The sequence below is a fragment of the Vidua chalybeata genome, chromosome 2 (genome assembly GCF_026979565.1).
Source record: "Vidua chalybeata isolate OUT-0048 chromosome 2, bVidCha1 merged haplotype, whole genome shotgun sequence".
Lineage (NCBI taxonomy): Eukaryota > Metazoa > Chordata > Aves > Passeriformes > Viduidae > Vidua > Vidua chalybeata.
The window spans coordinates 112,233,926-112,261,551 of NC_071531.1; the positions used below are offsets into that span (position 1 = coordinate 112,233,926).

Below are 27,626 nucleotides of genomic sequence, written 5' to 3' on the forward strand. Positions count from 1 at the left end.
TCTCTTTTGCTAGCCTTGGACAAACAAGCCAGCCAAACCCAGCAGAATGGAAACTTGAATGCTGGGGAGAACAACCAAAAATAAAGGCATTATTTTCCCCAGTTTTTGCTCCAGCTATGTTTCTACATGTGCTATCTTGATCTTTGAAAACAATGCAGAGCAAGAAGGGTCAGACAGTTTTAACATGATCAGCTGTGTAGCTGGTGCTCTTGCAAACTTGGAGATGGGCAGAGTACTTAACCAGCCTTTCTTCTGAAATTCTTTGCATTATACTTTTGATGTTACTGTGTTTTCTGGTACACTGTTACATTTCATGTCCTAAACCTCTGGAATTAATTTTCTTTTTCACTATGAGTTAAAAACACTCATCTGTCACAGCTAAACTCCAGATCTGGTAGAGGTGTTTTATGTTATTTTTTTCTTCAACTTGAACAGATTAACTTGCTGCTTGAAAAAGAATCATTATAAATATACTTGATGGTCTGATTGTGAGAGCACAGTTCTGTAGTGATATATTCTATCACATGTCAAATACTTTGTGAAACTAACTCGACTAACTGAAGTGTTTAGAAAGATGTAAGTGAACTCCCCAGATTTATTTTTTTTTAATTAGAAACGTTTTCTGAATAACAGAAATAGGCAGAGGCAGAATTGAAGTTCATTGTGTAATGAATGAGTTGGAGGAAAACACATCTGTGGAACAGTTTTTACATGCTCAGTCTAATATTGGAAGGAGGCAGGAAGCCTTATGAAGGCAGGAAATTTGGTGTAGTCATTGGATCTTCACTGGTTGTGTAAAAAATCTTAAGATGCCCAAGAGCATTGCAGAAAAGGGATGTAACTTTTTAATTGAAAAATTCACAAGAGAGAACAGTGATCAGGTATTGTCTTAAACTGGATATCTTTGGAGTTTTTCGCCTTGTTAATAAAATCAAGGCTTAGTGACTACAGTCCTTAAAAAATTACAGATGGGCTATTGAAAGAACAATGTGGCATAGAGACCTGTTGATAACAAATTGAATTTGGAGGAGTTTAATAAAGAGAGTGTGAATTCCCTGATACTATCTCATTTAAATTGGTACCAAAGAGCAGAAAGGCACTATATGTATGTCTAAAACAGCTTGTAGGAAAAGATATGAGGGGTGATCCTAGCATACAGGATTAATGATTTTTTTTCCCCTACTTCAAAGTAAATCAGCTCAGATGATAAAGACACCCATTTTAAAGCCTTTAATGTCAGTAAAGGATAATAAAAGCACAGTGTAACAGAATCATCTGGACAAAACAACAAATAAAAAAAATACGGGCTGGTAATCATTTGGTACATATCAGAAAACCAGAAAGAGATGTGAGCTGGGAGGAAGGATTAAGGTTAGATGAGTATTTCTGTGGCCTGAGTGCTGAATGCTTAGTTTTAATTTCAGTCTAATCAGCCTTCTGTTATCTTTGGGCTTATTTCAAGCATAGACTAACTAAGCTGTGGGAGTGGAGGACAGGAGCCACTTGGACCTGCAAGTGGTACAGCCATGTAGCATTAATCTAGGTAAATTTGATAGCTTGTTTTGCTGTTATCTTAGAAATCTTTGCATGTGGTTGATATCATTGACCTTTTTTCAGCTACATCTTCCTGTGTGCTTTGTGGTTTAATTGTTATGGTTTGTTCTTTCTCCACAATGTTGTCCCATTTTGCTTCTATTCAGTGAGAACATGTTGATCATTTTTGTGTGTTTTCTTAAAAAAAGAAAAAGGAAAAATTACATGCAGGGTTTGGGATTACTTGGTGCCTTCTGTCACTCTGTCCTGAAATAAGAGAATTATTTCCAGTGGCTGTTTTTAGGATGCTGGGGATTTGTAGTAGCACAGCTTCTGATTTTTTATGTACAAACACCAGTTTGTGTACAACTGTAGACCCTTATGGATCATGTTATTATGTTCTTTGATTGGATTACCTTGCAGAAAGCTGTTTTTTGGGTTTTGTTTTTTTCTTTTTTGAAAAATGTTTGTACTACTGCCTAGATCAGAACTTACCAATGAACTTACTGAGTTTTGATGTTTTAATTTTCTAAACCACCAACTGTTTTGCTGCTATTGTATTTTGACACATGAATTAAAATTGATGGTTGATTTTCTGTCCTTCAGAAATTCAGGAGGCCTTTCCAGTTGTCTGCAGATTTGTCATAATTTCTTCAAATGGACAGAACTATACAGACGTACTTTTTGATTTTAAAGGATTAACCTTATGTGTAATATCTGTGATTAACAGAACATTAATCATGTGTGTTAATGGCTGCCAGGAAGTAGGAGTGTGTGTAAGTGGGTTGTAGTCCCAAGGCTTTGCAGGTATTATAATATTTGAAATATACTCAGTCTTAGGATGCAAATGTATTTGCTTTTATCCTTTGGTGGCTCAGTGTTGTTCTGCAGACAACTGGAGACTGCAGACATTTGTGTGCACTTGTAAAATATTTTCATTTTTTATCGCAATATTTCATTGCATTTACATTGTGTGCTTTTAAAGACTGCCTTTGTACAGGAAATGTGTTTGCTTTGTAAATAACTGCCTGTGCCTTGATGCTGAGTATTTCAGACAGCTTCGTAGTTAAGTTGTACCTTGATCTTCTAATAATGAGCTTTGGCTACATGAAAGCTGTCTCTCGCTGCAAAAACAAGTCGTGTACAGCATGTACTGGATTTGTATTTCAGGATGAGGCAGTGATGTGAGAGATCCTTTAGATCTCTTTCCTTTATCTTTTTTCCCCCCGTAGCTTTCTTCCAGTTGGATTGCTTCCATTAACTGCATTAGGGCAGACCATTAAACCTGCCTGTGTTCAGTCACTTCCAAGATGTTGCACTGCAACTCTGCGAGTTCTTGTGACTTTGCATGTGATTCCTGATCTTCTATCCTTGAGTGTCCCCAGAATAGTCTAGTGGGATATAACTGATCATGTATCAAGAACCTGTTGACACTTGAGACCAGTCCTGTCCTGGCACTAAGGAAAAGGATCAGTTCAGACACAAACTATGCCAGCCTTCGAACAAAGCTGGATTTTTCACTGTTTGAGTGCTTTTTTGTGCCTTTGGAGCTTAGTGAGCTGCTGACTCAGATGTGTCCCAAGTGCTCTGGTGTGTGTTGAATCATTAAATATTGAATGCGAATATCGTGAGATGGAATCTGAGTCACATCAGTGAATTTTAATAACCTCTTATTTTCCTCATCTTGTTCTTCAAGGATTTGTAGGCTTTCCTCCGGGAAGATTGAATGTGTCATTAATGCTGACTGCTCTCTAACAGATATCATGGGGAAGATGAGAACCTGTCCCTTCTCTTCCCTGTGATCTGTGTTCTGAACCATCAGTGTTTGAGCCATCAGATTCTGAATCATCAGAATCTTTTTGAACTATTGAAACTTCACCAAAATAAAAAATTGTTAAAATTAAACTGTTAAACCCAACCCACCTCTGTATTTAAGTTGCATCGCTTTGTTACAGTTATTGTAGTGTGTTCCTGGTATTTACCTTCCTAGGAAATGAGGAAAAAATCTGGTTCCTTTTTGATTTGGTTTTATTTTAAAAACACTGTTATGTCCTGAGAATTCTCTTCAGTAAAAAAAGAGTCTTTAGAGTTAAACAGGTTGTTTTCGTTACCGAAGATGAATACCTATAGTTAAATGCAACAGGCAATGTAGTTTTTAAAAGTAAGGGTTTTTTTTCCCCATTTGTTTTTAAATACCCAGTGATAACTTTGTCAGTACACTGTTAACAGTCATCTACCATCAAGATTCAGCTTTCTACTTGAGCTCAATTTTTGATGTAATCTGTCTTTAATCCTGGGCAGTTTCCTGGTGTTTACATTTGTAATCTTATGGAGTTATGACCCATATCTGTTATGGTATCTATATATCATTTCCCGAGTCCCCCCAAACAAACCCAGCAGTGTACAATTCCTACACTACCCAGGATTTAATGGTATGTCAAATTAGGCAAGTGTGCAGAATGTTTAATGCCTTAATTCAAGTCCAAGTTCTCAATTTCACTTGTGGGAAAGGCAGGCCCTGGGGTGTTTTTTGCTAGAAGACGTGGCTATAGATATACTGGTAAGCTTCTGTATAATCTCTTCTTAATCTGTTTAAAGATGAGTATTGAGTTAGCTTAAATAACTTTAAATAGTAGGCTTTGATTTTGTCCGGAGCCTTTGTCTGGAATTGCTGGGGTTAGTCCTGCTGGCAGAGTGGGAGATGCAGCAGAGCCTGGCAGGCACTGGAAGGTGATGGCAGGACTGGTGACAGTGGGGACACACACCTCCTAGCAGGAAAGAGGACATTCCTCTAGGAATGCTCTCTTAAAAGCAGATTCCACTTTTTCTTTCCTTCTCCTAGCTGTTCTGCATGCTCCAGTGTTCATTTTGCCTGAGTGCTTGGAGGTGAGAGACCCTGGTTCTGCTATGAGCAATTTTAACTTCTGCTCTGGGGTGGAGCAACACTGCATTTCAGCTTCCTAGACACCATCTTTTCTTGCTGGGAGGTGGAGCTCCTAGTGAACCTTGGGTGTCACAGTGGTCAGTAGTACCTGAGAACATAAAGCAGAGTTCCTGATGCATATTTCCCCAAGTGTTGTTAAGGATTCTCTGGTTTATTGTGTTGATGTCATTTTTTATAAGAAAATATTCAACATTGTTGCCCACATAGCAGTTTCAGATGAAGACTTTTCAAAGTCAAAGGAAAGCAGTATTCTGGGAAGCAGAAAGGAAAGCAGAAATATTTCCAAAGACATATTGAAACCTACAGTAATGCTGCTTACTCCAACTTGCAGCAATCTGCATAATATTTCTTTTTGCCTTCAGTTAACAGAAGCTTCCTTTGACTTTTCTTTGTAGAGGAAAGCAAGGCACAAGTGTATTTTTCTTGATCTGGTAACTATTGTTTTTGTGTTGGTATCTGTTTTAGAATTTCGAGGCGTTTCTTTGGGAGTCCTATTTTAGTGCTGGTGGAGATAACAGCAAAGGCTTTTGGATGTAGTTAATCCTACATCCAGTTAATCACTTAAGCTATGCCAGATAGTTTTCTGTTGAGAGGAGTAAGGTGGTATGTGTTATCTTCTACATAGATAGAGCTTCTCTTAGTTTTGTCACATGAATTTTGTCCTCTGCTCTATAGAAATTAGAAATATTTGTGGCATAATAGAAAAATTTCAAGTGCCTTTTGTCTTAAGGAGTAGTTTGTATTTGATCATCAGACTACTTTAAAGGATTGAATAAATATCAAAATTGCTGAAAATATTTTTCCTCCCATCACAAAACTTCACTTGCAGTCTGTGGCAAGAACAATACAGAAGACTTAAGTATGGGCAGTGTAAGGGGAGGTGTAAGGATATCTGTCAGAATGTGGTGTACTTGTGAATGAAATCCACTTAGCACCAGTCAGTACAGCACAGATAAAGTGCCTTCTCTGAGCAAGGTATTTGTACATTAGCCCACATTTTTTGTCACTGAGAACAACTTAAACACTTTATCTTAATGCAGCTGAATTTTATGTAATCTTTCCGGTATAAACCACGGTAAAAACCATTCTTTCAAACAGAAATTAAAGACATTGGTTTAAAGCCCAGATGCTTGTAACTTTACCAGTTATGGAGCCCAGTAGAGGCTTCTATTTGGGAGTGGATACTTCCAGTATCCAAAAGATGTTTTAAAGTTAATTACAGCCATTGGTACTAACCAAACACATCTGTGCTCTTGCCTACAGTAACTTATTTTTGCAGATTCTGTAGAAGCAAACCTAAAGAGAAGTATTTTCCAAAATGCTTATTTATTACCCTAAAATGTATAACATTGCTGAACTACATTTTTTTCCCCCCAAAACTTCAGCAGATCTCTTTTTTGTTTTTTTTTTTGTGTGGGTTTTGTTTTGTTTTGTTTTTGTTTTGTTTTTGTTTGTTGTTGTTTGTGAGTTTTTTGAGATCAGATTTGTATTAATATAATCACCATGAGATGTTATAGGCTTGCTGATTTATATTTTAGGGTGTAGTGTCCTGTCTTCTGTAGTTTCTGTCTTGGTGTTATAATATCTGAAAGTTTTGTGTTTCTTAATACCTAAAGCTCATTACTTAAGCCTATCTTAGGATTTGAGTACAGGCTTGATTAGCACCAAGTTGTTTGATGCTGGCTGGTTAGAGGCAAAGCTCTGGCATATTAAAATGGCAAAGAAGTCTCTTCGTAGACAATAAAAATATTTTGTGTTTCCTTTTTAGTGTTCATGCTTTCAGGCTTTGTGATGTATCATTGAGAACAAAGAATAATTTGAGTTATCTGCTTTGAATTTAAACCATAATGAAATAATTGATCATAGTCTCTTGAAAAGTAGTCTTTTAAACATTGACAGAACCAAGAGTTACAATTTTTTGGCAGTTTTACAGTAGTGCAGAAGAGTGAAGAAATATAACACGCAGCCTTGTTTAAAGGATTGGAGGTCACACCCATGGATTTGGTTTCTGGCTGTACTGCTGGTTCACTCTTTCCTTTGATAAATTGCTTGAGCTTATGTCACAATGACTGTAAGGTGGGGCCAGTGTTGGCTTACATAGCTAACAAGTGATTTTTAAGGTTGTAATTAATCTTCAAGAATTTTAACTTACATTGATGGAAGTTAATTCAGTGCTTATTATGTGTAGTCCTGTTTACTGTATGGTATATGGAGAATTCTGGTTGCTGGAAAAACTGTCTTTAGATGTGGATCAGAAGAGTTTGATGTAGTTAATCGAGCAAAATAAGCTACATACAAATGGAGTTACTTCAGAAATGCCTAAACTGTACCCTGGAAAACCAAGAGAAGTTTTGAAATGCACTCAGAGTGCAGGATAACATGTGCTCTGCATTGGGAACAGATGCTGGCTGCATTTCAGCTTTAAACTAGGGCATTCCAAATGTCACAGCGAGCCAGCGCTGAGGGACTTGGCCTTGCAAAGAGCCAGCTTGATATAAATGAGTGTTCATTTGATAAATGGGGTCTATTACTGAATAAGGGTTGTCTTTTAACATCTTATACTATGTTGGTGCTGCTTTGGCTCAAAGTTTAGTTAAATTTCTGTGGAGCACAAGTGTGCTTTAAAGCTAAACCTTCCTCATGAAATGATTTGTGCTTCTTCAATGGGAAATTTTGGAGCCCAGTTTTAAATATATGAAGGTTTTGCATGCTCGAAGCATTTAACTTGTCTGCTGTCATCAGTTCTGAAGCAGCTTTGACTAAGTTACTTACAAAAGAAAGGTATGTGTGTCTCTGCCAAAACAGGCACGTAGCAAGCACCTGATCAGCAATTCTTAAACTGAGGATTGTGACCTAAATGGTGTCGTAAGGACTGCGAGTGGGGAGTACAAGGAATGCTGTTTTATTTTGGTATTGCTCCCTGAAGTGAGATTAGAGCTCTGCCCAGACACCCAGGTTGGGTAATTCTCCAGGTGGGAGTTGCAGGGCAGCTTTTGGTTTGACCTTGTGCACAGTGGATGTTTTGAAGAAATAAAGTTACAAAGAAACAGCTGCAGCTTCTCTTTCATTTGATTTCCCATATTTAAATTTGTATCATGAACAACTCAAGGTGGGGCTTCTTTCATACACAGAATGGTCCCTAAGTCTCCAGCTTAATATAAACATAAAAAGTTATTGATCATTGCACTGAGAGTTTCACTGTACCTTGAGGCTTAATGTTTGGTGAGAATAGGTGGATGGCTAAAAACTGAGAATATTATTGATCATTGTACTGAGAGCAGCACTGAACCTTGAGGATTCACTTGGTGCATAACTAGTGAAAATGGGTGGGTGGAGCATTAGCTTGACAGCTTTCCAAATTTCAGCTATGTAAACTCAAGGAGGTCATCACAGCCACTTGAAATTTAACAGGTTTTTTTTTTTTTTTTTTTTTGTTTTTTTTTTTTTTTTTTTTTTTTGCTTTATCGGGTTCTTGTTGATAAATTCACCTTAGCAGTTTTGAAACAAACCCCATGTGTCCAGTGAGATAATCTGGATGATGACAGCTTGATCACTTGATCCATGTCCTAGGCCTTATTTGAATATAGGAAACAATATATTGAAGCACCTTCACAGAATTAAATTATTGCCTTTCTAGGGGTACTACATAGTTAAGAGGAAAAAGAAATAGTTTCTGGCTTGAGAGCCTGTTCTCAGTATTGGGGTGGGAAGACTCTAAACATGACAGAGGTCTTGATGCTGATATTGTAAGAGGAAAGTACTTTTGGGGTTTTATTCGAAGGTTGGGTTTCATCCATCATTGTAGCTGAAAGGGGAGCCAGGAGGGCTGCCTTTGTAGGAAGTGGAGGGAACAGGCAGCCTTTGGAGGTGAATGGGAGTTAAGGATTGTGAAGATTCTTGTCACTTGGGAGAGCAGAGCCCCTGATGTGGAGAATCTGACTGTTAGGAAGTCCAGCAATAAGAGCTGAGATGCTGAAGAGTAAATACAAACAAACCGAGAGGTATTGCTTCTTAATTATTTTCAACATCATAAAAGTGGATCAGTGACAAAAATATTCAAGTGACAAATTCTAGTACTTACTGCTGAGCATTTTTTATCAAACCAATGAACCTGTGGGAGTCATTGGTGAAGTACAAGGAACACAGATTCACTGACTTTGCTCAGCTTTTAACAACAGCAAAAACAGAGGCAGTATTTTCTTCAGATCAATTTATTCATGTAGTTTAGGTTTTATTTTAGAGTAAAAGCACCATTTAGGATCTAGTGGTCCTAGCTTTGAATGATCAGATAAACTACAAACAATCCATTCAGTTGTCGTACTGCATTTAGTACTTAATCAAATAAGAGGGGGTTTGGAGGCAAAACATTTTAACTGCTTTTTCCCTTGCCCCTTTTTCCTTTAGAAAATTTAGAAACTATTTAAGTTGTAATTTTGTTTGCATTTAATTCCTTTCTCAAATAGTTAGATAAAAAATGATCAAAGGATAAATAACTAAACACATATATAACAAATCATATATGCAATCCTAGCAATTTTTAAAAATGTTTTAAATGGCCAAGTGTTGAGTATATGAGACACCTTATGTCTGCATCTCAGGTTTACTGAAACTTGTATGGATACTGTGTTCTTACTAAGAACAAAAAATCCTAATATAGCAGCAACAAAATGTTAATCTCTTATTTTGTCAGCAAATTTCTGTAAGGAGATAAAAATTGAAACTGGAAATGTGATTAGAACACAGTTATTGTTTCTTACTTGCTGGTTTAAATGATTTGGATTAAAACCAGAGCACACAGGAAGGAGAAAAATCTGTTGCTCTTTTTTTTTCAGAAGCAGTTTGAATCATCTTTGGTGTTTGTGTGTACAGAGGATTCTCAGCAAGCACCTGTCTGTTGCTCTGCAGACATCACCTCGTTCCCAATGTGTTTTATGCACGTGGTGCAACGCCCAACAATCATCCACTGCTATCAGATTTTTTCTGTTCTTCAATGAATGTGTGATGGGTCTGGCAAACACTCTATTTTTGTGTTGGTCTGTGGACTGTACAGTTCTTAATGAAGTTATCCTATTGGAGGATCGTGTATTACTGCTCTGTATTTTGCATTACAGAAGCACCCCAGAAGCAAGTTTTAAAGTTTCTGTTATGCAAAGTGATACTCAAACATGCAGCAGGTGATATTTCTTAACCTCAGCATTCACATTTACTTATAAGCAATTGAAGAAATCAAATTAACCTCAAAGTAGGAATCTTCATTGAAAACACAGAAATCATTTGATTTGAAAAAATAATAGGATTTCAATGAAAGGTACAGTAAACCAACCATTAAGAATCTACAGTCAAAGTGTGTTCCTGGAAGGGGGGAAGAACGGATCAGAAGTGGTGAAGAAAGCATAGTGAGTCAGGTAGATGTGTATTCCTAATCAAAGGATGCATACATTCTTGCTAGTAGAGCATGGTGCTTAAGATGTCATTTTTTTGATCTTTCTCTAATTATGGTTATTCCTGGTTAACAGAAATCGTAGCATGAGATGTCACAACTTCAGTGCTTACGAAATGGGGCATGAGGGAAGTCTGGCTTTTATCTTTTTAAAGCTGGCTCAGGCGTGCTTTAAGTGCAAGCACTTTATAACCATTTCACCCACTAAGTACTTCCTCTTGAGACAGAAAAAAATATTTTGCCTAAGTATAATCTTCATCTAATGTGGTACTTAAGCAGTGCTATGAGCAATTTTTTGAATTTTGGAGGCGGCTTCTAGTTCCAGCAAAACTGAGGTATCTAGCCCACACCTTTTGATGGAGGGAAAGCTGTATGAACATTGGATGGGGTGCAGGTGTTGCTGCTGCTGGAAGGGTGTCCTGGCCTTGGAGGAGGGAGTGGGGCAGGGATGCTCAGTGCCTGCTGGCACAGGTGGTTGTGAGGGACCAAGTGTGGATATCAGGTGTTCTTTTGCAGGGCTGGAGATTATATGGGGGAAATAAAATCATTCAGAGGAAGCAAGTGGAAAGAAGAGAAACTACTTTTCCAAATATGTGCTACACTGCCAGAGACAACACTGAGCTCTGACATGGTTCTGACTTGAGCTGAACCAAAGCAAGTTCAGAAATGTAGGATTTTTCAGATGTGGATTCTCTTGCTGTTCTTTCCCTGATTCTAGGTTTTTAAGGTTAATTTTGAGTGAATTTCACAGTTACATATTTGGAAACAGTGCAGCCTGGCATGGGCCTACAGTCTGATGCTCTTACTTGGAATTCTGTTCTAGGAGATCTTTTTCTGTGTGCTAACACAGAAAAAAAACCAAAAGGGTAATGGTCCCTGAGTTTTAGTGTTTGGGATTGAAGTTAAAAATATTAGGTTTATCAGTATTTTTCTTTTCTGAGAATGCTTTCTGGGGAATATTAGGTTCAGTATAACCTGAGAGTTGGAGCCATGTGTTTAAGCACCTAGTTCAGGAAAAGACCACATTTTTGTCAATATACTTTGGTTTTTCCTCTTCATGTGTTTAATACATTTACACAGTAATGTTTTTGAGTGCAGTGGTAAAATCAGTTTCTATATAGAGTATAAGGACATGAAAGTTCCTGGGGCTTTGTCTTCATATGCATTTATAGATTCCATCTTTATCCTTCATCTCTTCTTTTCACATAAGTTTTGTAAAATGGAATGTTACTGGTCTTAAATGCTGATTTTCCAAATGCAAGAGTTCTACTGCTTGAACTATGTTACAATTGCTCCCTCTCAGCTAAGTGAACCAAATAACCATAGGATTAATTTCTGATTTCTTGCTATTAGTTTTAGAGAGAGCATCAGCCTGTGAACATGTGAAATACTCATTTTGCCATTTCTGCACTCTTATTAAAGGTGGTGGAAGAACCAGCAAATGTCTTGCTTGTCTTAGGATTTGTAAAATGAGAACCATATGAATTGTTTCCAGATGTAAATTTATGTTTTGGTTCTTTACCATTTAGGTTTTTACCTGTGAATGGTCATTAGCAGGCTCTTAATTACTTCATTTTTAAAAAGTTATGTAATTGGTATTTTTCTTCACAGGGAGAAGAGAATTTATCCAAAGATTAAAACTTGAAGCAACCTTGAATGTGCATGATGGATGTGTAAGTCACTTGTTGCTTTTTTGTATGTTAAAAATTGTTAAATTGTGATTTTGTTGCCATGGTAATAGTCCCTCAACTTAAAAAGGCAAATATCTTATATTTTTATACTAAAGCTGAGCAGGACCACTCTGTTTGTTGAGATCTACATCTGAATTCTCTTGCTATTTGTTTCTTCTTGAATATCTGATGCTTTTACCTCTGAGGCAAAACAAAATCCCAATCCTCTGTCTTAATGTTGTGTCTACTGCTAATTGAATTATTCATCTCTCCTGCCATTTAAACACATTCCTACCTTTCAGTTAGGACTCATCTTAAACCTTGAAATTAAGTCTTTTTTTTTTTTTTTTTTTTTTTTTTTTTTTTTTTTGTTATACTGTGTTGAAATAAAAACGTATTAGTGTTTTGAGTGATTTATTTTCCAATTTCAAAAAGCAAATAATCAGATGCTACATGCTGATTTATAGACAATGAAATAAAAAATAAGTCTTCCTGAAAGGCTTATTTAAATATTAGTATTAATACTAATTTTGAAAGGGGTCCAAATATTTTAAAACATATCCTTTTAAATAAAAGCTTTTACCTAAACTAAGTTCAGGACAAAGAGGCTGCCATGTTACCTTTGAGGATTAGAGCAGAAATTCATGGTTGTTAAAGTATTTGTTGCACAAGATATCTGAAAAATTAAAGTATTCTATAAAAAAATTTAAATGTAAGTGCAGCTTTCGTACTTTAACTTGTGTATTTCTAAATCTGCCCAAACATAAGGATTATTCTAGCTTGAGTTTAATAGACTTTTAATTAATTGAGGAGCAATATAATTAACTAACACAGTAGTAGTTTTAAGGAACAAATGTTGTTAACATCCAGCCTTCTTGAGATCAGAAGTATGATTTTGATGTGCCTGTGTTTTTGTGAATTGGGAAAGTCTGGGAAAGGCCAGGATTAGAATTGCTGTATATAAAATGTGAGCTACTTTTCCTGTGCTGACTACATTATAAATTTAATGTTCTGGTACAGATGGTGTTGGTGTAATGACACAAATATATACATTTCTCTTTTTTTTTGTTACAAGAATGATGATGTAAGGTCTCTTTCAACCCAAACAATTCTGTGATTCTATGTGTATTTATTAATTTTTATATTCAAGATTGTAACAGTGATACTTTGCTTCCAAATTTCTTCTCTAAATAATTTTTCATCTCAAATACTTAAGATTAAAATTTTCAAGTTTCTTTTCCTGAAGTTGATTAGGGATTTTTACCTATTTTTTCTTTATTTCTTTATTTCCTTGTAAAAAAAGTAATTTTTCCTATTAAATTAGAATACAAGAAAACAAAATATTTCTTCACTACTTGTTAAAAATTGACTGATCTCTATTTCAATTATCTGCCTCTGTGTCACATAATAGAAATTGCAGATTTGGTGTTGGCTGTTGCTTGATGTTGATGTTGCTTGAATCTACCTGGTGGATATTTATTTGAAAACTAATATTGATTTGATTGTGTTAGCTTTAAAAGTATGCTTTAACATATGGTCTAACTGTTTTAGAGGGTGGGAAATGCTTTAATTGTAAACTTACAGCATTATTTGCAGGTGTTTAAAATACTACAGTATTTAAATACTAAATTTGAAAATATGTCTTTAGAAGTTAAATTTGCTCAGAACTCTCCACCTTTAAGGAATGGGCTATTGGGAGATCTTACCTCATTTACTCTGTGGTCTTTTGCAAGGAATAATCTTTTAAGGCTAACAACCACTCAGTATAATTTCTTACTATTTGTTTTTTAAAAATCTGTGACATAGAAATCAATGAAATTACAATGCTTGTACTGATTAAACTCCTTATTACCATCAGTGGTAATTAGGCTCTTTTTTTTTTTTTCTTCCTTCCACAACTGCTGACTCAGCATGCATGTCAAATGTAGGGAATGAATGCCCCATTGTCCTATTAAAAGGTGTTTCTGGGTTTGGTTTTTGGGTGGTTGGGTTTTTTTAATGAAGGTGGATGGCAGGAGTGTGGGGTTTTCTTTGGGTGCTGTTTGGTTGATTGGTGTTTTTAAGAACTTTTTCATTGTTCTGTTGAATAAGTTGTGACTTATATTTTCTATATAAAGCATGCTGTGTAATTGGACACGGTGGACAACTTACTTAAGGCAAGAAATTTTTTTACTAATTGAGGATAAAAGTAAAGTCCAAATTCCTACCTGGTACACAGAGGAGAGATCCTGTGGGAGATACAGCTGTGTGTATAATCATACCCAGGCAGGATATCTGTGAAGAAGGGAATATTCCATGAATTATTTCACATATCCACACTCTTGTAACAGTAATTTTACCACAACACCTTTTTGTTTAAAATCTGAGTAATTTCGCCTCGGAGTTCAGGGGCAATTCTCTTTGAAACAGCCCCATTTTCCCCTTGGTTTGAAGACACAGTTTCTAGCAGTAGTGTGTGAAGTAATTGAATTGGTTCTAAAGAATTATTGATGTCTGCCAGTAGCATTATCATCCTTCCAGGGCAGGATTTGCCTCTTTCAACAAGGTTCACATGGTCAAATTCAGTAAGATCATTTGTATGCCAGAACTTGCCATTTTCTCTGTTAGCTGTAAAGGGAGCTTAAGAAGATGAGGAAATATACAGAATTAGGTGAGCTGTTCTGTATGAAGTAATTAAATCCAAAGGAGAAATGTTGAAAGAGAAGCAATTTGGACCAGCAGCGATGAAGTGTGAGGAAAGTAGAGGATAAAGAAACTCTAAACCATATTGAATTACAGTAAAAATACAGCTTATTTTCTTCCTGGTTTGGTCATGTGAAAGCTGAGGAAGGTTGAAATGCAGGATGTAGATGAAGCATTTGACATGAGTAAATACTGTATTTTGAAATAATTAACTGAAAGAGTAACTTCTCATTTCTATGTACAGGCTTTCAGATCAATAACAAACCAGCATCCTTCATGGCATTCATCTCCTTCAGGATGGCACTTGGGAACAAGTCCTTTTCAGATGTCCTCCTCAAAGTCAGGCTTAAACCAGTACAGGCAGTTTGTGTTTTGTTAGAAACAGTTTCCTCCTTGTACTCCACGGATGAAAAGCACTGCCCTTTTTACCCCCTTCTTTGTCTGGGGGATATTCCTGATATTCTGGATATCTACAGCCATTTTTATTTATTTTCTTCTATTTTTGTATTCTTTTAATCTTTTCTGCTCACAAAAGAGTTGATTCTGATGTCATTTTGCATGGAAGTGAGGACTTTGCTGTTTTTGTTTTTTTGAGGATTGGCTGCACTGCCTCCTGTGTTGTTGTTAAGGAAAACACAGAGATAGTAAATTTATATGTGACTAATTGACTAATGAATCAAAAGTGCCCACTGACTCCTTGCAAGGCTAGATGAGTGACAAATAAAATTAGATGCAATTAATAATGTGGAGTACTTAATAGAAACAAGCTAATTTCACACCCTTCGGCTTTTCTTACCTTGTTAGTAATTGTCTGTCATTTGTGTTTGATGGATCCTTTCTTCTGGCTCCAGCACCCTTTCACAAGGTTTCCAAACCCTCAGAATAGTAACTTACATTATACTTTTAGTTGGCTCTTGAGTGGCAGTGCAGGTAGTACAATATGTAGCTTTTTCAAAATAAAAAGCAATTTTTGAACCCGTCCTTGTTTTACACTATATTTTAGTAGTTTACTACCATGGAATGAGAAGAGAACCTTTTTTAAATCTGTATTTTTTGAGCATCTGTTTTTAGTGATCCATATGCAAATTTATTTGGGTTATTCAGTGTTGGTAGTAGGTTGTACTGAACACTGTGTATATTGACTGGAAAGTCTCTGAAAAAAACCCAAAACAAGCTTATTTCATGGAAAGACTTTGTTATGCTTCGAGTTATTTGTTGCCAGCAATGCTGAGAAGCTGACTGGGTACAGAATAAAAAAGCCTGCTTAGTTACAGACCTCTAGTAATTTGGTTATGTCATTCAGGATTATTTTTGAACCAACTTTGGTCTGGGCAGGGTATATTGAAATTGCTCAACTGAGGCAATTATTGCAATGAAATTGGAATTTTGGAGGAGAATGATTGATGTCTTAGTAGATTTGTGATGCTGCAATTTAGATAATCTCGTCTCCCCTTTGCATCTTCAATGTTTCTCTGCTTTGCTGCCCTTCAGATTTTGGGTTTGTACATAAATATACACATCCACCCCCTCAATTTGTTTAATTTTTTGTGCTAACTTTTCTTTCTTATATCATGACTTTAAAAATTTCAGTAGCTTCCTTGTTTCTTCAGTGTTTTGTTCTTATTTCTATTCCTGTGTTCTTACATTAGCATTTTAGTTTCTTTAGGGCAATGATAATAATACTTTTCTGCCTGAGAGGAAATGTAGATGAAAATAAACATTGTTGAGTTATGTGTTTGCCCTCACTGTAGTGCTGTGCAATGTTTGACAACATTTTAGAGTACAGCCATTGTCAGGACAGGTTATTTCAATGATAGATGGTTTTGGGGGCTAGTTGAAATTGTGGTTCTTGGTGATTGACAAGCCAGAGTTATAAAATCATAAGAGTAGCCATGCAAGGTCATACCAAAGCTCAGTGGAGCCTGATAACTTGGCCCTGAAAGTGGCCAGCACATATTTTTGAAGGAAGTTGAGACAGGGCAAGCAGATGGTATTTAATGGGTGTTCTGGATAACATATCATGCTTTAATGGGTAGATGGAGGTGGAAGCTGCACCTTTGTTTCTGATAATTTTTCATTTCTCTTTGATGAATATGTATATCCTTCCACTTCTCGTGTTTAGTGTGTTCCATAACAAAGATTTCCAGTTTAATGAAAAAGCCATGTGTCATTGGATTGTTTCATTTAAGGCCTCCCATTTCCGGTACTGTCAAGATCCACGAAAAATTATTTTTTACTTTTTCCATGTTGTTCATGTTCTCATAAGCTTCTATCACTTCCCTTCCCTAGAGCAGTACAAGTTATTTGCTTCTTACAATAAAAAGTGTTAGATATCTGTGAGCACCCCAGTAATTCCTTGTCATAATTTCTCTTTCCAAGTGGGCAGTAGTAGAAATGGAGAATATGGGAGCGGGATACGAACCCAAACTGCGTAGTGTGGAACATGTGGGATTGCCATGCATGGGTGTATACCCTGCTCTTCTGTGCATTTCCTAATAAATCTTAACAATATCTGACTGCTGCTGAGCACTGACCTAGCCCTGGCATAGGCATGTTTGTTTAACACCAAGATCTCTCCTCGAGTTCCTCCACCTGAGAATATCAAGGTGATGTTGTCCCTGTGATCCACCTGAAACTGCTAACTCTGATTTTCCAACTAACCCCATCTAAACTTGCCATTAAAAAAGCAACTAGAATGAGTGTATTTATTAAAAAAAAATATTTTTATTGGGTGGGGTTCAGAGTGAAACATTTGAATTAAAAAAAAAAGGCATAAGAAAATAATTCAGAACAAAGTGGGTTTTCTACCAATTCTGTAATCCAGTCTGGTACATCATACTAAGGCAGCTGTTCTGCCAACAGAATCTAGCCAGCAGAAAATGGTGATGGCTGCAGTTTGACATTTGAAGGTATTTTAGAGGCTTACTTGAAATAATAATGGTCTTGCATGCAGTCTTTGGTGCTTGTGCATGAGCTGCTGCTTGGAGGATACCTTTTGAGCTTCCTGGATTTTGAGTGCTTTCACAGCTTTGTTTCACTGACACATTATTAAGCACAGTCTTGTAAAAAGGAGAATTGATAAGGAAATATATTGTAAAGCTCTCCCAGTACAATTCTGTACCTCGCTGTAGGATTCTTCTTTCCCAGCATACTCACACTTTTCAAAAGGGATCTGGGATGGATTCTGCAGTGCTTTTCCCTGAGAAGGTGTGGTCACTGAAAAGCTTGCAAAGAAATGAATGGATGGTCAGAATTTGGATATGGTGAAGATACAATAACGAGAGCACTGTGATGCCCTCCAGTTCAAATTCAGAGAACTCTCTGTGGAGTAGATTTGGTACATTAAAGCACCTGAGTGTGTAAAATTGTGGCTACTGTGGGAAGCTTAATTTACCTGATGAACTCTTGAGGAGCAGAGGGAGTAATTGAGATGCTATAGGTGAAGCAGGTGATTCCCTTATCAATTTGTTTTAAAAACACAATTTTTTTTTATGCTAGCTGCTTAGAAATTACCTCGTTTCAGTTGAATTTGTTAACTCCTATTTCTATTGTGTTGGATGAGTATTGATGGTTAAAATTGAATTAATGTAAGTCTAAACAATTTTTTTTTTATTCATGCAGGTGAATACAATTTGCTGGAATGATACAGGAGAATATATCTTATCTGGTTCAGATGACACTAACCTGGTCATTACTAACCCCTACAGCAGAAAGGTAGGTTTGTTTCTTGCTGCTTGTTAATTTTCAAATAGGATGCAAGTTAGTATTTTCCAAGGCATTAAAAGGTTTTTTCAAAATATCAGTTTTCAGATATTCATTATTATGTGAAAAAGATAATATCATGCACTTCCTAGTGTATATAAATGGGAACAAAATTTCACAGTGCTTTAAAACTTGAAAGTTCTAATCCTTTGTGACACTGGTATTATCCTATTTTACGGTACATGGCCGGGCACAAAGGGAACATGGTCTCACCACAGATTAGTGTCAGGACCAGCAATAGGATTCAGTAATTCTCATGAAATCTTGTAGTCAGATAAACTGTTTCCCTCTCACTTCAGTTTTAAAATACTGTATTTTTTGCTCTGTGTAATGTACTGTATGTAATGTCTTTCTGTGTAATGTTGTTGGGGTGTCAATCTTGATTAAAATAGTTCACTCCAATGTAAAATTACGTTGCCTTGCGTGTGCCTGCAAGTGGATGGAGAATAATTTGTACTGAAATAAGGATTGCAACACAGCTGAAAGACTCCCAGTAGTGCCAGCTGGCATCCATCAGGTAGTGGCACTGTCCCACACCTTTCTCTTGAAGGAACTGCTGATAGTTTGCTAGAACAGATGCTCTGAGCTGTGTCCTCTCAGAGGCTGACAACCAAACCCCGAGGATATGCTCAAAAATTAAATGTGCAGGAGAAACAGAAGATATGGTGGAAGAGAGTTGGAGTAGAAAATAATAGTTTGCTTTCCTGAAGGGTTGTGGTGGTTTGGAGTGTTGCCTGTGCCTATAGGTAAGGCCCTTTGCTCACCTCTCCAAATAAGCCAGAGCTTCCAAACTTCATCTCTTCCTTTCAATTATGGTGTCAGCCAGAAAGTTCAGATCAGTATCACTAGATAGGGTTTCTCTTGGACTGGGAGTTCTGCTAGAAAAGTGGTATCCAAGACAGCTGTGAAGTGGATGATGGATATATTCCAAAGTGAGTGTTGGTGGAGTGACTTGCAGAGAAAGAATTTTTTGTGCAAATAAAGGATGTTCAATGTTATTTGTTGTGCAGAGTTAATTTTAATATCCTGTTATAGGACAGTTGCTCATTATAAAATTTTTAAATTAAGATATTGTAATATTTTAAAAGGTGCTGCTTTATGCTTTCATGGGACGGTTTTTCACACCTATTGTGTACCACTTCTCTACTTAAGTCTAATGAGGAATATGGGCGATGTTTTGTTTTCTTTTTTATTTTTCACAGTTAGCTGAGTTTTTTATTTTTTGTAACAGTGGAGGAGAAGATGATTTTTAAATTATTTTTTTCCCAATGCAAATGCAATTATAAAACAGCAGGTACCAGCAAGAAGACTCAATAATCAGTGTTATTCCTGAAATGTACTAGAGATGTGATTTTTAATGAGTGTTAAAATTGTTAGCTTAATTTTTTCTGGTTGTGTAAGAGGATCTATAGAGGAAAAGGCAGCAAATTGGTATCAGAACTGTGTTGTAATTCTGTCATCTTGGCAAATATCCTTATTACCATATTTTCTGTTATTATCTAGGTAGAGTAGCAAAAATAGACTTCAGCCATCAATATTTTGTATCTTTCAGAATATGCAGATACACTGTTAAACTTTTTTAGTGGGAATTATTTAAAAGGTGTGAAATAGCATATCTGAACTGTTAGTCATGAGCTGCTACTGACAGAGAAACTTCATTTGCAAAACACTTCCTTTGATTAAGTTAATTGAGTGGAAATTTGGAAGTAATTTTCATACTGTAAACAACTTGGTGAGTATTTCTTTCCTAATGGGAGTGGTGAAAATGCAATTTGATTCAAATGCTGCAGATGGGGGAGATAAGAATATAATGTTTACTTGTTCACAGGAAAGCATGTGGAGGCTTTTTCAGTTTTGGTGAACTAAGTATGTGAGGAAGGATAAAGAGTCACCACAAAGTGTTTAAAATCAGCTGCGATGGTGAAGTAAATCATATGTTTCTCTGCTTTAATGTAGATGAATGAGAGTCTAAGTCAAGTCCTGGTTTATTGCCCTGTATAATCAAGTTCTTAAGTGTTTATTTATTTTTGGCTAGTTTCAAAACATTCTTCCTTATAAACATCACTTCTCCTTTTTTAGTGAATTTAAGAGTAACATCAATTTTAAGGGCTTGGATTGCAGTGCCTTATTCTTCTTGGCTTACAATATCCCAGATCTTCTAAGTCTCTCCTCACTGACATGCTGAGTGGCTGCACCATCACCCTGACTAATGTTTCACTTTGAGAAACCTGACGTGCTCTGGAACCAGCATTGCAAAAACAAAGCTGCAGCTGCATTCCAGCCCTTGTATTTTGCAGAGTACTTCATGCAAATGCCTGACCAAATCTCTCTTGTAGAACCATGTTGTTCTTAGAATAAATTTGGTGTAAAGACAGCTTCTCTGTTCTCCTGTGCTGAACTGTAGGTCCCTGTGCATAACTGGTATTTCACAGTCTTGAGTTTTTTCCATTTTTAGTTTCTTGGGAAACACTGACCTGCTGCAGCCTCCTTTTTTCCTTTGTTCTTCAGGTTCTCACAACGATTCGCTCAGGACACAGGGCCAATATTTTCAGCGCAAAGTTCCTACCATGCACCAATGACAAACAGATTGTTTCTTGTTCCGGAGACGGAGTCATTTTCTACACGAATGTTGAACAGGATGCAGAGACCAACAGGCAATGCCAGTACACCTGCCACTATGGGACTACCTACGAGGTACCTCGTCAAGTAAATGATAATTTTAAGATGGGTAAAATACATATCTTATTGTATCGTGTCCCAAGATTTTAACCAGACTGCTGAAAACTTTGTTTTAGTGCAGTGAGAGTTACAGAACTTTTCTTCTGTCTTTTTTGAGTTGCTTTTTTTTTCCTTTTAAAAAGTAGGCTTGAACAGAGAAATGTGCTGTCTAAATTAAATTGAGAACTTTGCAAAAAGTGGTGCTGTTATAGACCACTTTGCAAATATGAATTCACCTTCACTGAATGAACGTTCTGCAGAGCAAAACAGATTTAAATTGAGCTCTGAATTTCTTCCTGAAGTAGGTTGAGGGGAGGGGGAAGTGACTGTTTTGCATTTTTATTTTTATTCTTCCCCTCCTGCCCCTTACCTCTTCCATGAACTTTTCAGCAGTTTCGTGACTTTTTCGCAATTTAGATCCTTCTAAGAAATGCTTAGTTCAGCATGTGTGAACAGCTTAAGCTGAAAAATGGGTTTACAGTTGTAGGTAATTTTTCTATTGTGTATTCTAGTTAACTCTTTAGGTGTAAATTCAGCCACAGTCTTTTCAGTCCTCCATTAGAAGTTTTGTTCATATAAATTAGGCAAGTGAGGAAGCAAGTGTTACTTAAATTAGGAAAATAGAAAGGTTTATTGTTTTATCTGCTTCTTTTAAATAACAGCAGAAGCTGCTGCTTGGAAAACTTACTGTGCTAAAAATAGAAAGAATTGTAATTTTTTGGTAGGTTACAAATGTTCCTGTTTCTTTCACTGTTTATTTGTTGGGGCTTTTTTAATACTACCGCAGTACACGCACAGGGGAGAAAAATCCCAAATCCATTGGTTTTTTATGCATTCAGCTCAGATTTCATAGCAAGCTTTTAGATCTCTTTCATTGCATGTTAAATGAACAAAATATTTAAACACTCCTCATAAAAAGAATTGCAGTGTGTGAAAAAAGAAAGTGGCTGAAGTACTGCCAGAGTTAATTTTTGTTCCTGTAGTAAAGGTGTCCTTATGGTTGTAATTACACCAATTACATTTCCCTGCTATACTGCACCATCAAAATGGTCTTACTTGGGATGATTTTTATTCAGCAATAATGTTAACAAAGAGGGCATTATAGTTGTTTTAAATGACAGGAGTGTGATACAGTTTTGCTTGGTTTTGCTGCTTTTAAACACTGTTAATGGAAGGAATATCAAAACCTCTATATGACACTGGCTGTTTTAACAACTCTGTCTCTTTATGAAGTTAATTTTCTTATCCTGTTTTGCACTGAGGTTGAGAGGTTCCTGGAGTGAGGAGATAATTTCTAAAAATTGTTATGGTACTGCCCAGCTGTATGTAACCACATCATCATGTTAAATATAGAACTTTGACTCACTGGATTCTCTAAATAACAAAAGCTAAAAGCTGCCCCTGAGGTACCAATTCTAAATTTGAATGTGGTTTGGATTTATACAGCTCTTGGAGGTTGTGGCAGTTCAAGACATTGCAAAAACATGAAACAGAGGAATGTGGGAATTGGTGTAGATCATTGTAAACTGTGAGATAATTGTACAATTGTTTTTACTTCTGAGTGAGAATAGAGTAAGTAGAGGGAGAGGCTCTTGAGACATGTTTCTGAAGAATTTTTTGTTTGTACAAGACCTTGACAAGTTTGTTTTTCCTCAGCCAAATCTTTTCTTTATTGCCCTTCATGTGAATTGCATTTTAGAAGGAGAATGTACTTTTATAAACACATCTTACTTCCTTGTTTTAAATACAGTGAAGTGATCATATAGCTATACACTTTTAAAGTTAAGTAGCAAACAAAATTGTAGTTAGTAAAAAACCAATTTTATATATATATATTTATAATGTGTACTTGTTGAACTTAAATGTAGTAATATTGACTCAATTATTGGAGCTTGCACTTCTCCATTTCTCTGGTTTAGTGCTTATGAAGTACTTGGGATGTCTTTGAACACTGGACATAAAAGTTGCCATGTGCAAGTTATATTACATGTATAGGGTAAAATAGCATCAGTGTGAACAAAAATAAAACACAGCTTCTAGAAATAAGAGCTTGTCATGTTCAGCAACATTATTGGAGCAAAATGTTTTCACTGAAAGCTCTGCTAAATGCTGGAAGAATTTAGTGGATTGAAGAACAATTGCTAACTTCTATAACTATTCAAATAAAGTTAATTTGAATGAAATATGTAGTGAAAAACAGTCTTCAATATGTTACTCTTATATATTGAGGAATAGTGGTCATAGCTCAGAAGTTTATTGTTCTATTGGTATTCAAACCATGGCTTTGTTCTGCAAGTTAGACTTCTTATTTGGCACAGCAAGCATTGTCTCAGTTACTGTGCTGAGCCTTACAAGAGAGGCTGAAGCCTTCAGCTGTTACCTTTGTGACCCCATTTCAGGAAGAGAGATTTGCATAAGTTACTTTTATTAAGAATTTGGGGAAGTGAAGGTGAGAACTCATCTCATTTAAAATGTTAAAGAATCACTCATGCTCTGTGTTCCATGAATGTGTTACACTATTAACCATTGTTGTTGCTTTATAAATTTCTATTGACAGTAGCAGGAGTGTAGGAAAAGAAAAATACTGCCACAACATTCTCTGTTTTCTGTTCTAAGAGACAGAGTGTAAGTAAACTGGCATTTCCTGTGCATTCACTGGCCTGTGGAATTCAGGTCATATTTAACATTATGGTCACTTGCTTTTTTATTTTGTCTTGAGGAGGCTTTGAGTGAAGCCATTTATTTGAGACTCCATCTGAGTTGTCCCTATAGCTGGAGAAGGCCTGAGCTTAGAAAAATAACTCAGTACAGTGCTCTCTCAAAATTAAAAAATTGCAGTGAGGGGGTAGCTTGGTAACAGCCTTTAATGCAGACTTGCTGCAGGGAACTACCTAGGATGTAAAGGAATAGCCCAATGGGAATAAAAGGCATTTAGTATTTTCAAGGCATTCAGACTTCTAAGGACTTTGTAATTGTCTCCTATTACTTGATAGAGAGTAAACAGAGCTTTTGTTGTTGCAGCAAATTGATAAGTTATCTGAAAAATGATTGCAGTAAATGTATGTTGTGCATTAAAAGATAATAGAAACAACTGTAAGCCTTGACCTATGGATATTTAATCTTATGTGACATTTAAAAGTTTCCTTTGACTTCAAGAGTTCAAAACTTTTCTTGAAAATGAGGAAACATCATCAGTTTTTCAATTTTTCGCATTACTTCACTGGAAAGCTTGACTTGAGTCCTAACTGCCTTACTGCTGCTCTAAATATTGATGCTTTTCTTTTTAAACTAGTGCTATTTCTGGAGGTATTAATAACCTTTTTTTTTTTTTTTTTGTCTTTTGAGCAGGTTATGACAGTACCAAATGATCCCTACACTTTCCTCTCTTGTGGTGAGGATGGCACCGTGAGATGGTTTGATACTCGCATCAAAACAAGTTGCACAAAGGAAGATTGTAAAGATGTAAGAATGAAACCTTTTAATAGAGATTATTTTATTAATGGTAATTATAATAAGTAAAATAGGAATAAAAATATTTTAATAAAGATTACCTAAATGTAGAGCTGTGCATCACACAAACACATGATATGAATTCTGGTCAAGCTTTTAGAAATAATAGATTTCAAGGTCATTGGTGGAAATGGCAGCATGTTTCCCAAGAAACAAAGTTTGGGCAGTCTTTTTTCATTTTTCTTTTTTAATTTTAATATCTCCTTTGGCATTTTTTTATTTTATTAAAAATTATTTTATAAAAATGCTGTGGTGTGAAGCTTCAGATATAGTAGAAAAAATTGTTAAAATTGAATCTTTTAATCTGGTTTACATTAATAATAGAGAGTGCAAAACTGGAGGCAAAAAATGAGCCTTGAGAATCACCTGCAGCCTTGTATTCTTGAGCATCCTTTGTCCCTCTGTAAGAAAATATTTGGTAATGAATTATATTAGATTACTGGTATTCCCAGTGTTTGAATTTTAGCAACAATATTCATATTGAATTGGAACAAAACTACTGAAGTATGTATTGCTAGTCTTGATTAATTTTGTTCAGCCTTGTGCACGTGTACCAGTTCTAGGGGTTTCTTTCATTTTTTCCCCTTTGCCCAGTTATCTGCCAGTAGATGGAACCTGTTCTGATCCTTCAATTGATTTAAATTGTTTCTGCATATTTAGTACTCTTCCACCTCCATAGTTACTGTATTTCCAAGAAAATCCAAGGTGCAAGGTAGTTTATAAGTCTGTATTTTTTAGCTTATCTATTTTTAAATGTTCCTGTCTTTTTGTTTTGGTTAGGTTTCTTTTTCAGTTGTACTGGTACCAGTTTTCTTTCTCTGGTAGTTTTTCCTTCTTTGCAGTGGCTTTTCTGATAACACTTTTATGATCTGTCTTTACAGGCCAGACCTATTTTCTCAAAATCTCCTTGACTAAGGGAGTGGCCTGTGTAGTGAAACAAAGCAAAACAAAAAAGAATTATACTTCAAATGTTCAGAGCTATTATTTCAATGCTGCACTTTTGTGTGTTCCAGGATATTTTAATAAACTGCCGTCGTGCTGCCACCTCTGTTGCTATCTGTCCACCCATCCCCTACTACCTGGCTGTAGGCTGTTCTGACAGCTCAGTGAGGATCTATGACAGGAGAATGCTTGGCACAAGGGCAACAGGTAGGAGCCACGCTGTGCAGTGAGCATTTCTACCCACTGGCAGTGCCAAATTCAGGTTATTTTCAAAATAGGTGGTGAATGACTCAAGTGTAACACTGCAGAAATACATTTCCTTCTCTGGGAACTATGGTTTGTAATAATAGTCATTTCACTCTAATATTTGCCAATGCAGAAATCTTCAAAGTAAACCTAATCTCTTCATGCATCTCAGAATGCATTGTGTACTGAATGCAGAAAAGGACATTTTGTAATGTCTCTTATTTTGTCTTGAATCGTGTGATTCCAGGATTCCAAAAAGCCAGGAATTGCAGCCTCCAGTGATCCACCTGAATTTTAATTAACTTCTTGTCTTGTACTCTAATGTGCTGGAACTTGATACTTCTTATGGGAGGAGATCTTATGAACTCCATAATATCCTGCACTGTGCTTGCCTTTGCAGTAGTTACTGCTGTACCCAACACAATTTCACTGAAAAGCTGCAGATTCCTCACGTGAGAGCTGGCATGCTTACCTAAGGATTTTATTGAAAAATTTCATGTGCACAAAAATGTGTTATGTCACTTTAGCATAGCTCTTGGTTATAATGTATGGTAAGTGTTTGGGCACATAGGAATTTATAATACAGCTGTGGCATTCCTGTCAATAAGCAGTGGCACAAAATCTGTCATCTGGGCAGCATTTTCCTGTTGAGGACTGCGGTGGAAAAGAAAGGGAACAGTAAAGATCACTAAACATAAAAATATCCCTCTCATCAGGTTGACATTCTATAGGAGTTCTCCCTTTCATCACAGTGGTTAGCAAAATTCTGTGAGAAGTGCCTGGGAAAAGATTCTGGGGGTTGACTAAAATGTCCTCTCTGTGTGTTTTAGTATTGTAGAGTACAGGAATAACATGAATTTGGCCTGGAGAACAAAAGAGAGAAAAATAAAGATTTTGAAGACTGTTTTTTTAAAAATAGTGGTATAGTGTTCTGTTGCTTGTTTGGGGTTGTGTGGAGTTTTTGGGTTTTTTTGTTTTGTTTTGTTGTTGTTTTTTTTTTTTGTTTGTTTGGTTTTTTTTGTTTTTTTTTTGTTTTTTTTTTGTTTTGGTTTTTTAAGAGGTTAATTATTCTGTGTCCAGTAAGCAAACTTGATTTTCATTCAGTCATTTCTGCCATGTAGCTGACAGTTACATGCCAAATGAAGAGGTTTTGGAACAGTCTGGTTTTCTCAGTTTTAGAGCTTCTTATAGGTAACTTTTATCTGCTCACAAACTTGTAATTATAGAATTTAAGATTGTTTTAGTGTTTGGATTGGAGGTGAGTGATCAGGAAAGCATGATAAATCCAATGTAGTGTATAGTTCTGCAGTTTCAAAGTGACAGTGTTATTCTGTTTCTGCATTTTTGAACTGAGAGTGTTATTCTGTTTTAAAGAAAAAATAGTATTTTTTTAACAAATTGTGTAGAAAAGAGATGTATGATCTAAATTTTCAAAGTTTCATGTAAGGAATTCCTTTCTCATTTGTATGTAGATATATATTTGCATTATTTTGTGGTTATTTTGTTTTGTGGTTTTTGGTTCTAAAAATTCCATTTGTGCCACATTTGACAGATAGCTTCCATACAACACCATGTGGTGGGTATGTGAGACATTTAGATATCTCTGTGTGCATTTTCAACTTTTGTTTTTTGTAATGTACATAGAATTAGTAAACAAAAATAATAAAGACTTGTAAAATCTGATATATGTCATTCTCCAGATCAAAATTATTGCAGAAACTACAGGATACGTAGTTTTTCCCTGATTATCTTTTGTTGGATGCCAAATAAGGGGTTTATTGAAGCTGTTGAAAATTTGCAATAGTAAGTGGGTAATTCTTTTCTTCCTCTTCTCTTTTCCCACTCTTTTTTTTTTTTTTTTTTTTTAAATAAAGGGAATTATGCTGGCAGGGGCACTGTTGGAATGGTGGCACGTTTTGTCCCTCCTCATCTCAACAACAAATCCTGCAGGGTAACATCCCTGTGTTACAGTGAAGATGGCCAAGAGATCCTTGTGAGCTACTCCTCAGATTACATTTACTTGTTTGATCCCAAGGATGACACAGCACGAGAACTTAAAGTCCCTTCTGCAGAAGAGAGAAGGGAAGAGGCAAGTGATTGATGCCCTCCTTTAATATTTTATGTTTTATAACTTGCAGCACACAAGAAATACTATCAGTTGTGCTCCCCTTTAATCTAA

General features: G+C 36.1%; 1 protein-coding gene across 4 annotated transcripts in view; it reads left to right on the forward strand.

Moving 5' to 3' along the window:
* DCAF6 (DDB1 and CUL4 associated factor 6) overlaps positions 1-27,626 on the forward strand; it is a 75,937-nt gene that overhangs the window by 4,542 nt on the left and 43,769 nt on the right. For all 4 annotated transcript variants that reach the window (XM_053934088.1, XM_053934084.1, XM_053934085.1 and 1 more), the window contains exons 2-7: positions 11,529-11,590; positions 17,891-17,983; positions 20,540-20,725; positions 24,098-24,211; positions 25,273-25,408; positions 27,322-27,536. In XM_053934088.1, coding sequence (XP_053790063.1) covers positions 11,529-11,590; positions 17,891-17,983; positions 20,540-20,725; positions 24,098-24,211; positions 25,273-25,408; positions 27,322-27,536 — 806 coding nt within the window. The remainder of the gene's footprint in view (positions 1-11,528; positions 11,591-17,890; positions 17,984-20,539; positions 20,726-24,097; positions 24,212-25,272; positions 25,409-27,321; positions 27,537-27,626) is intronic.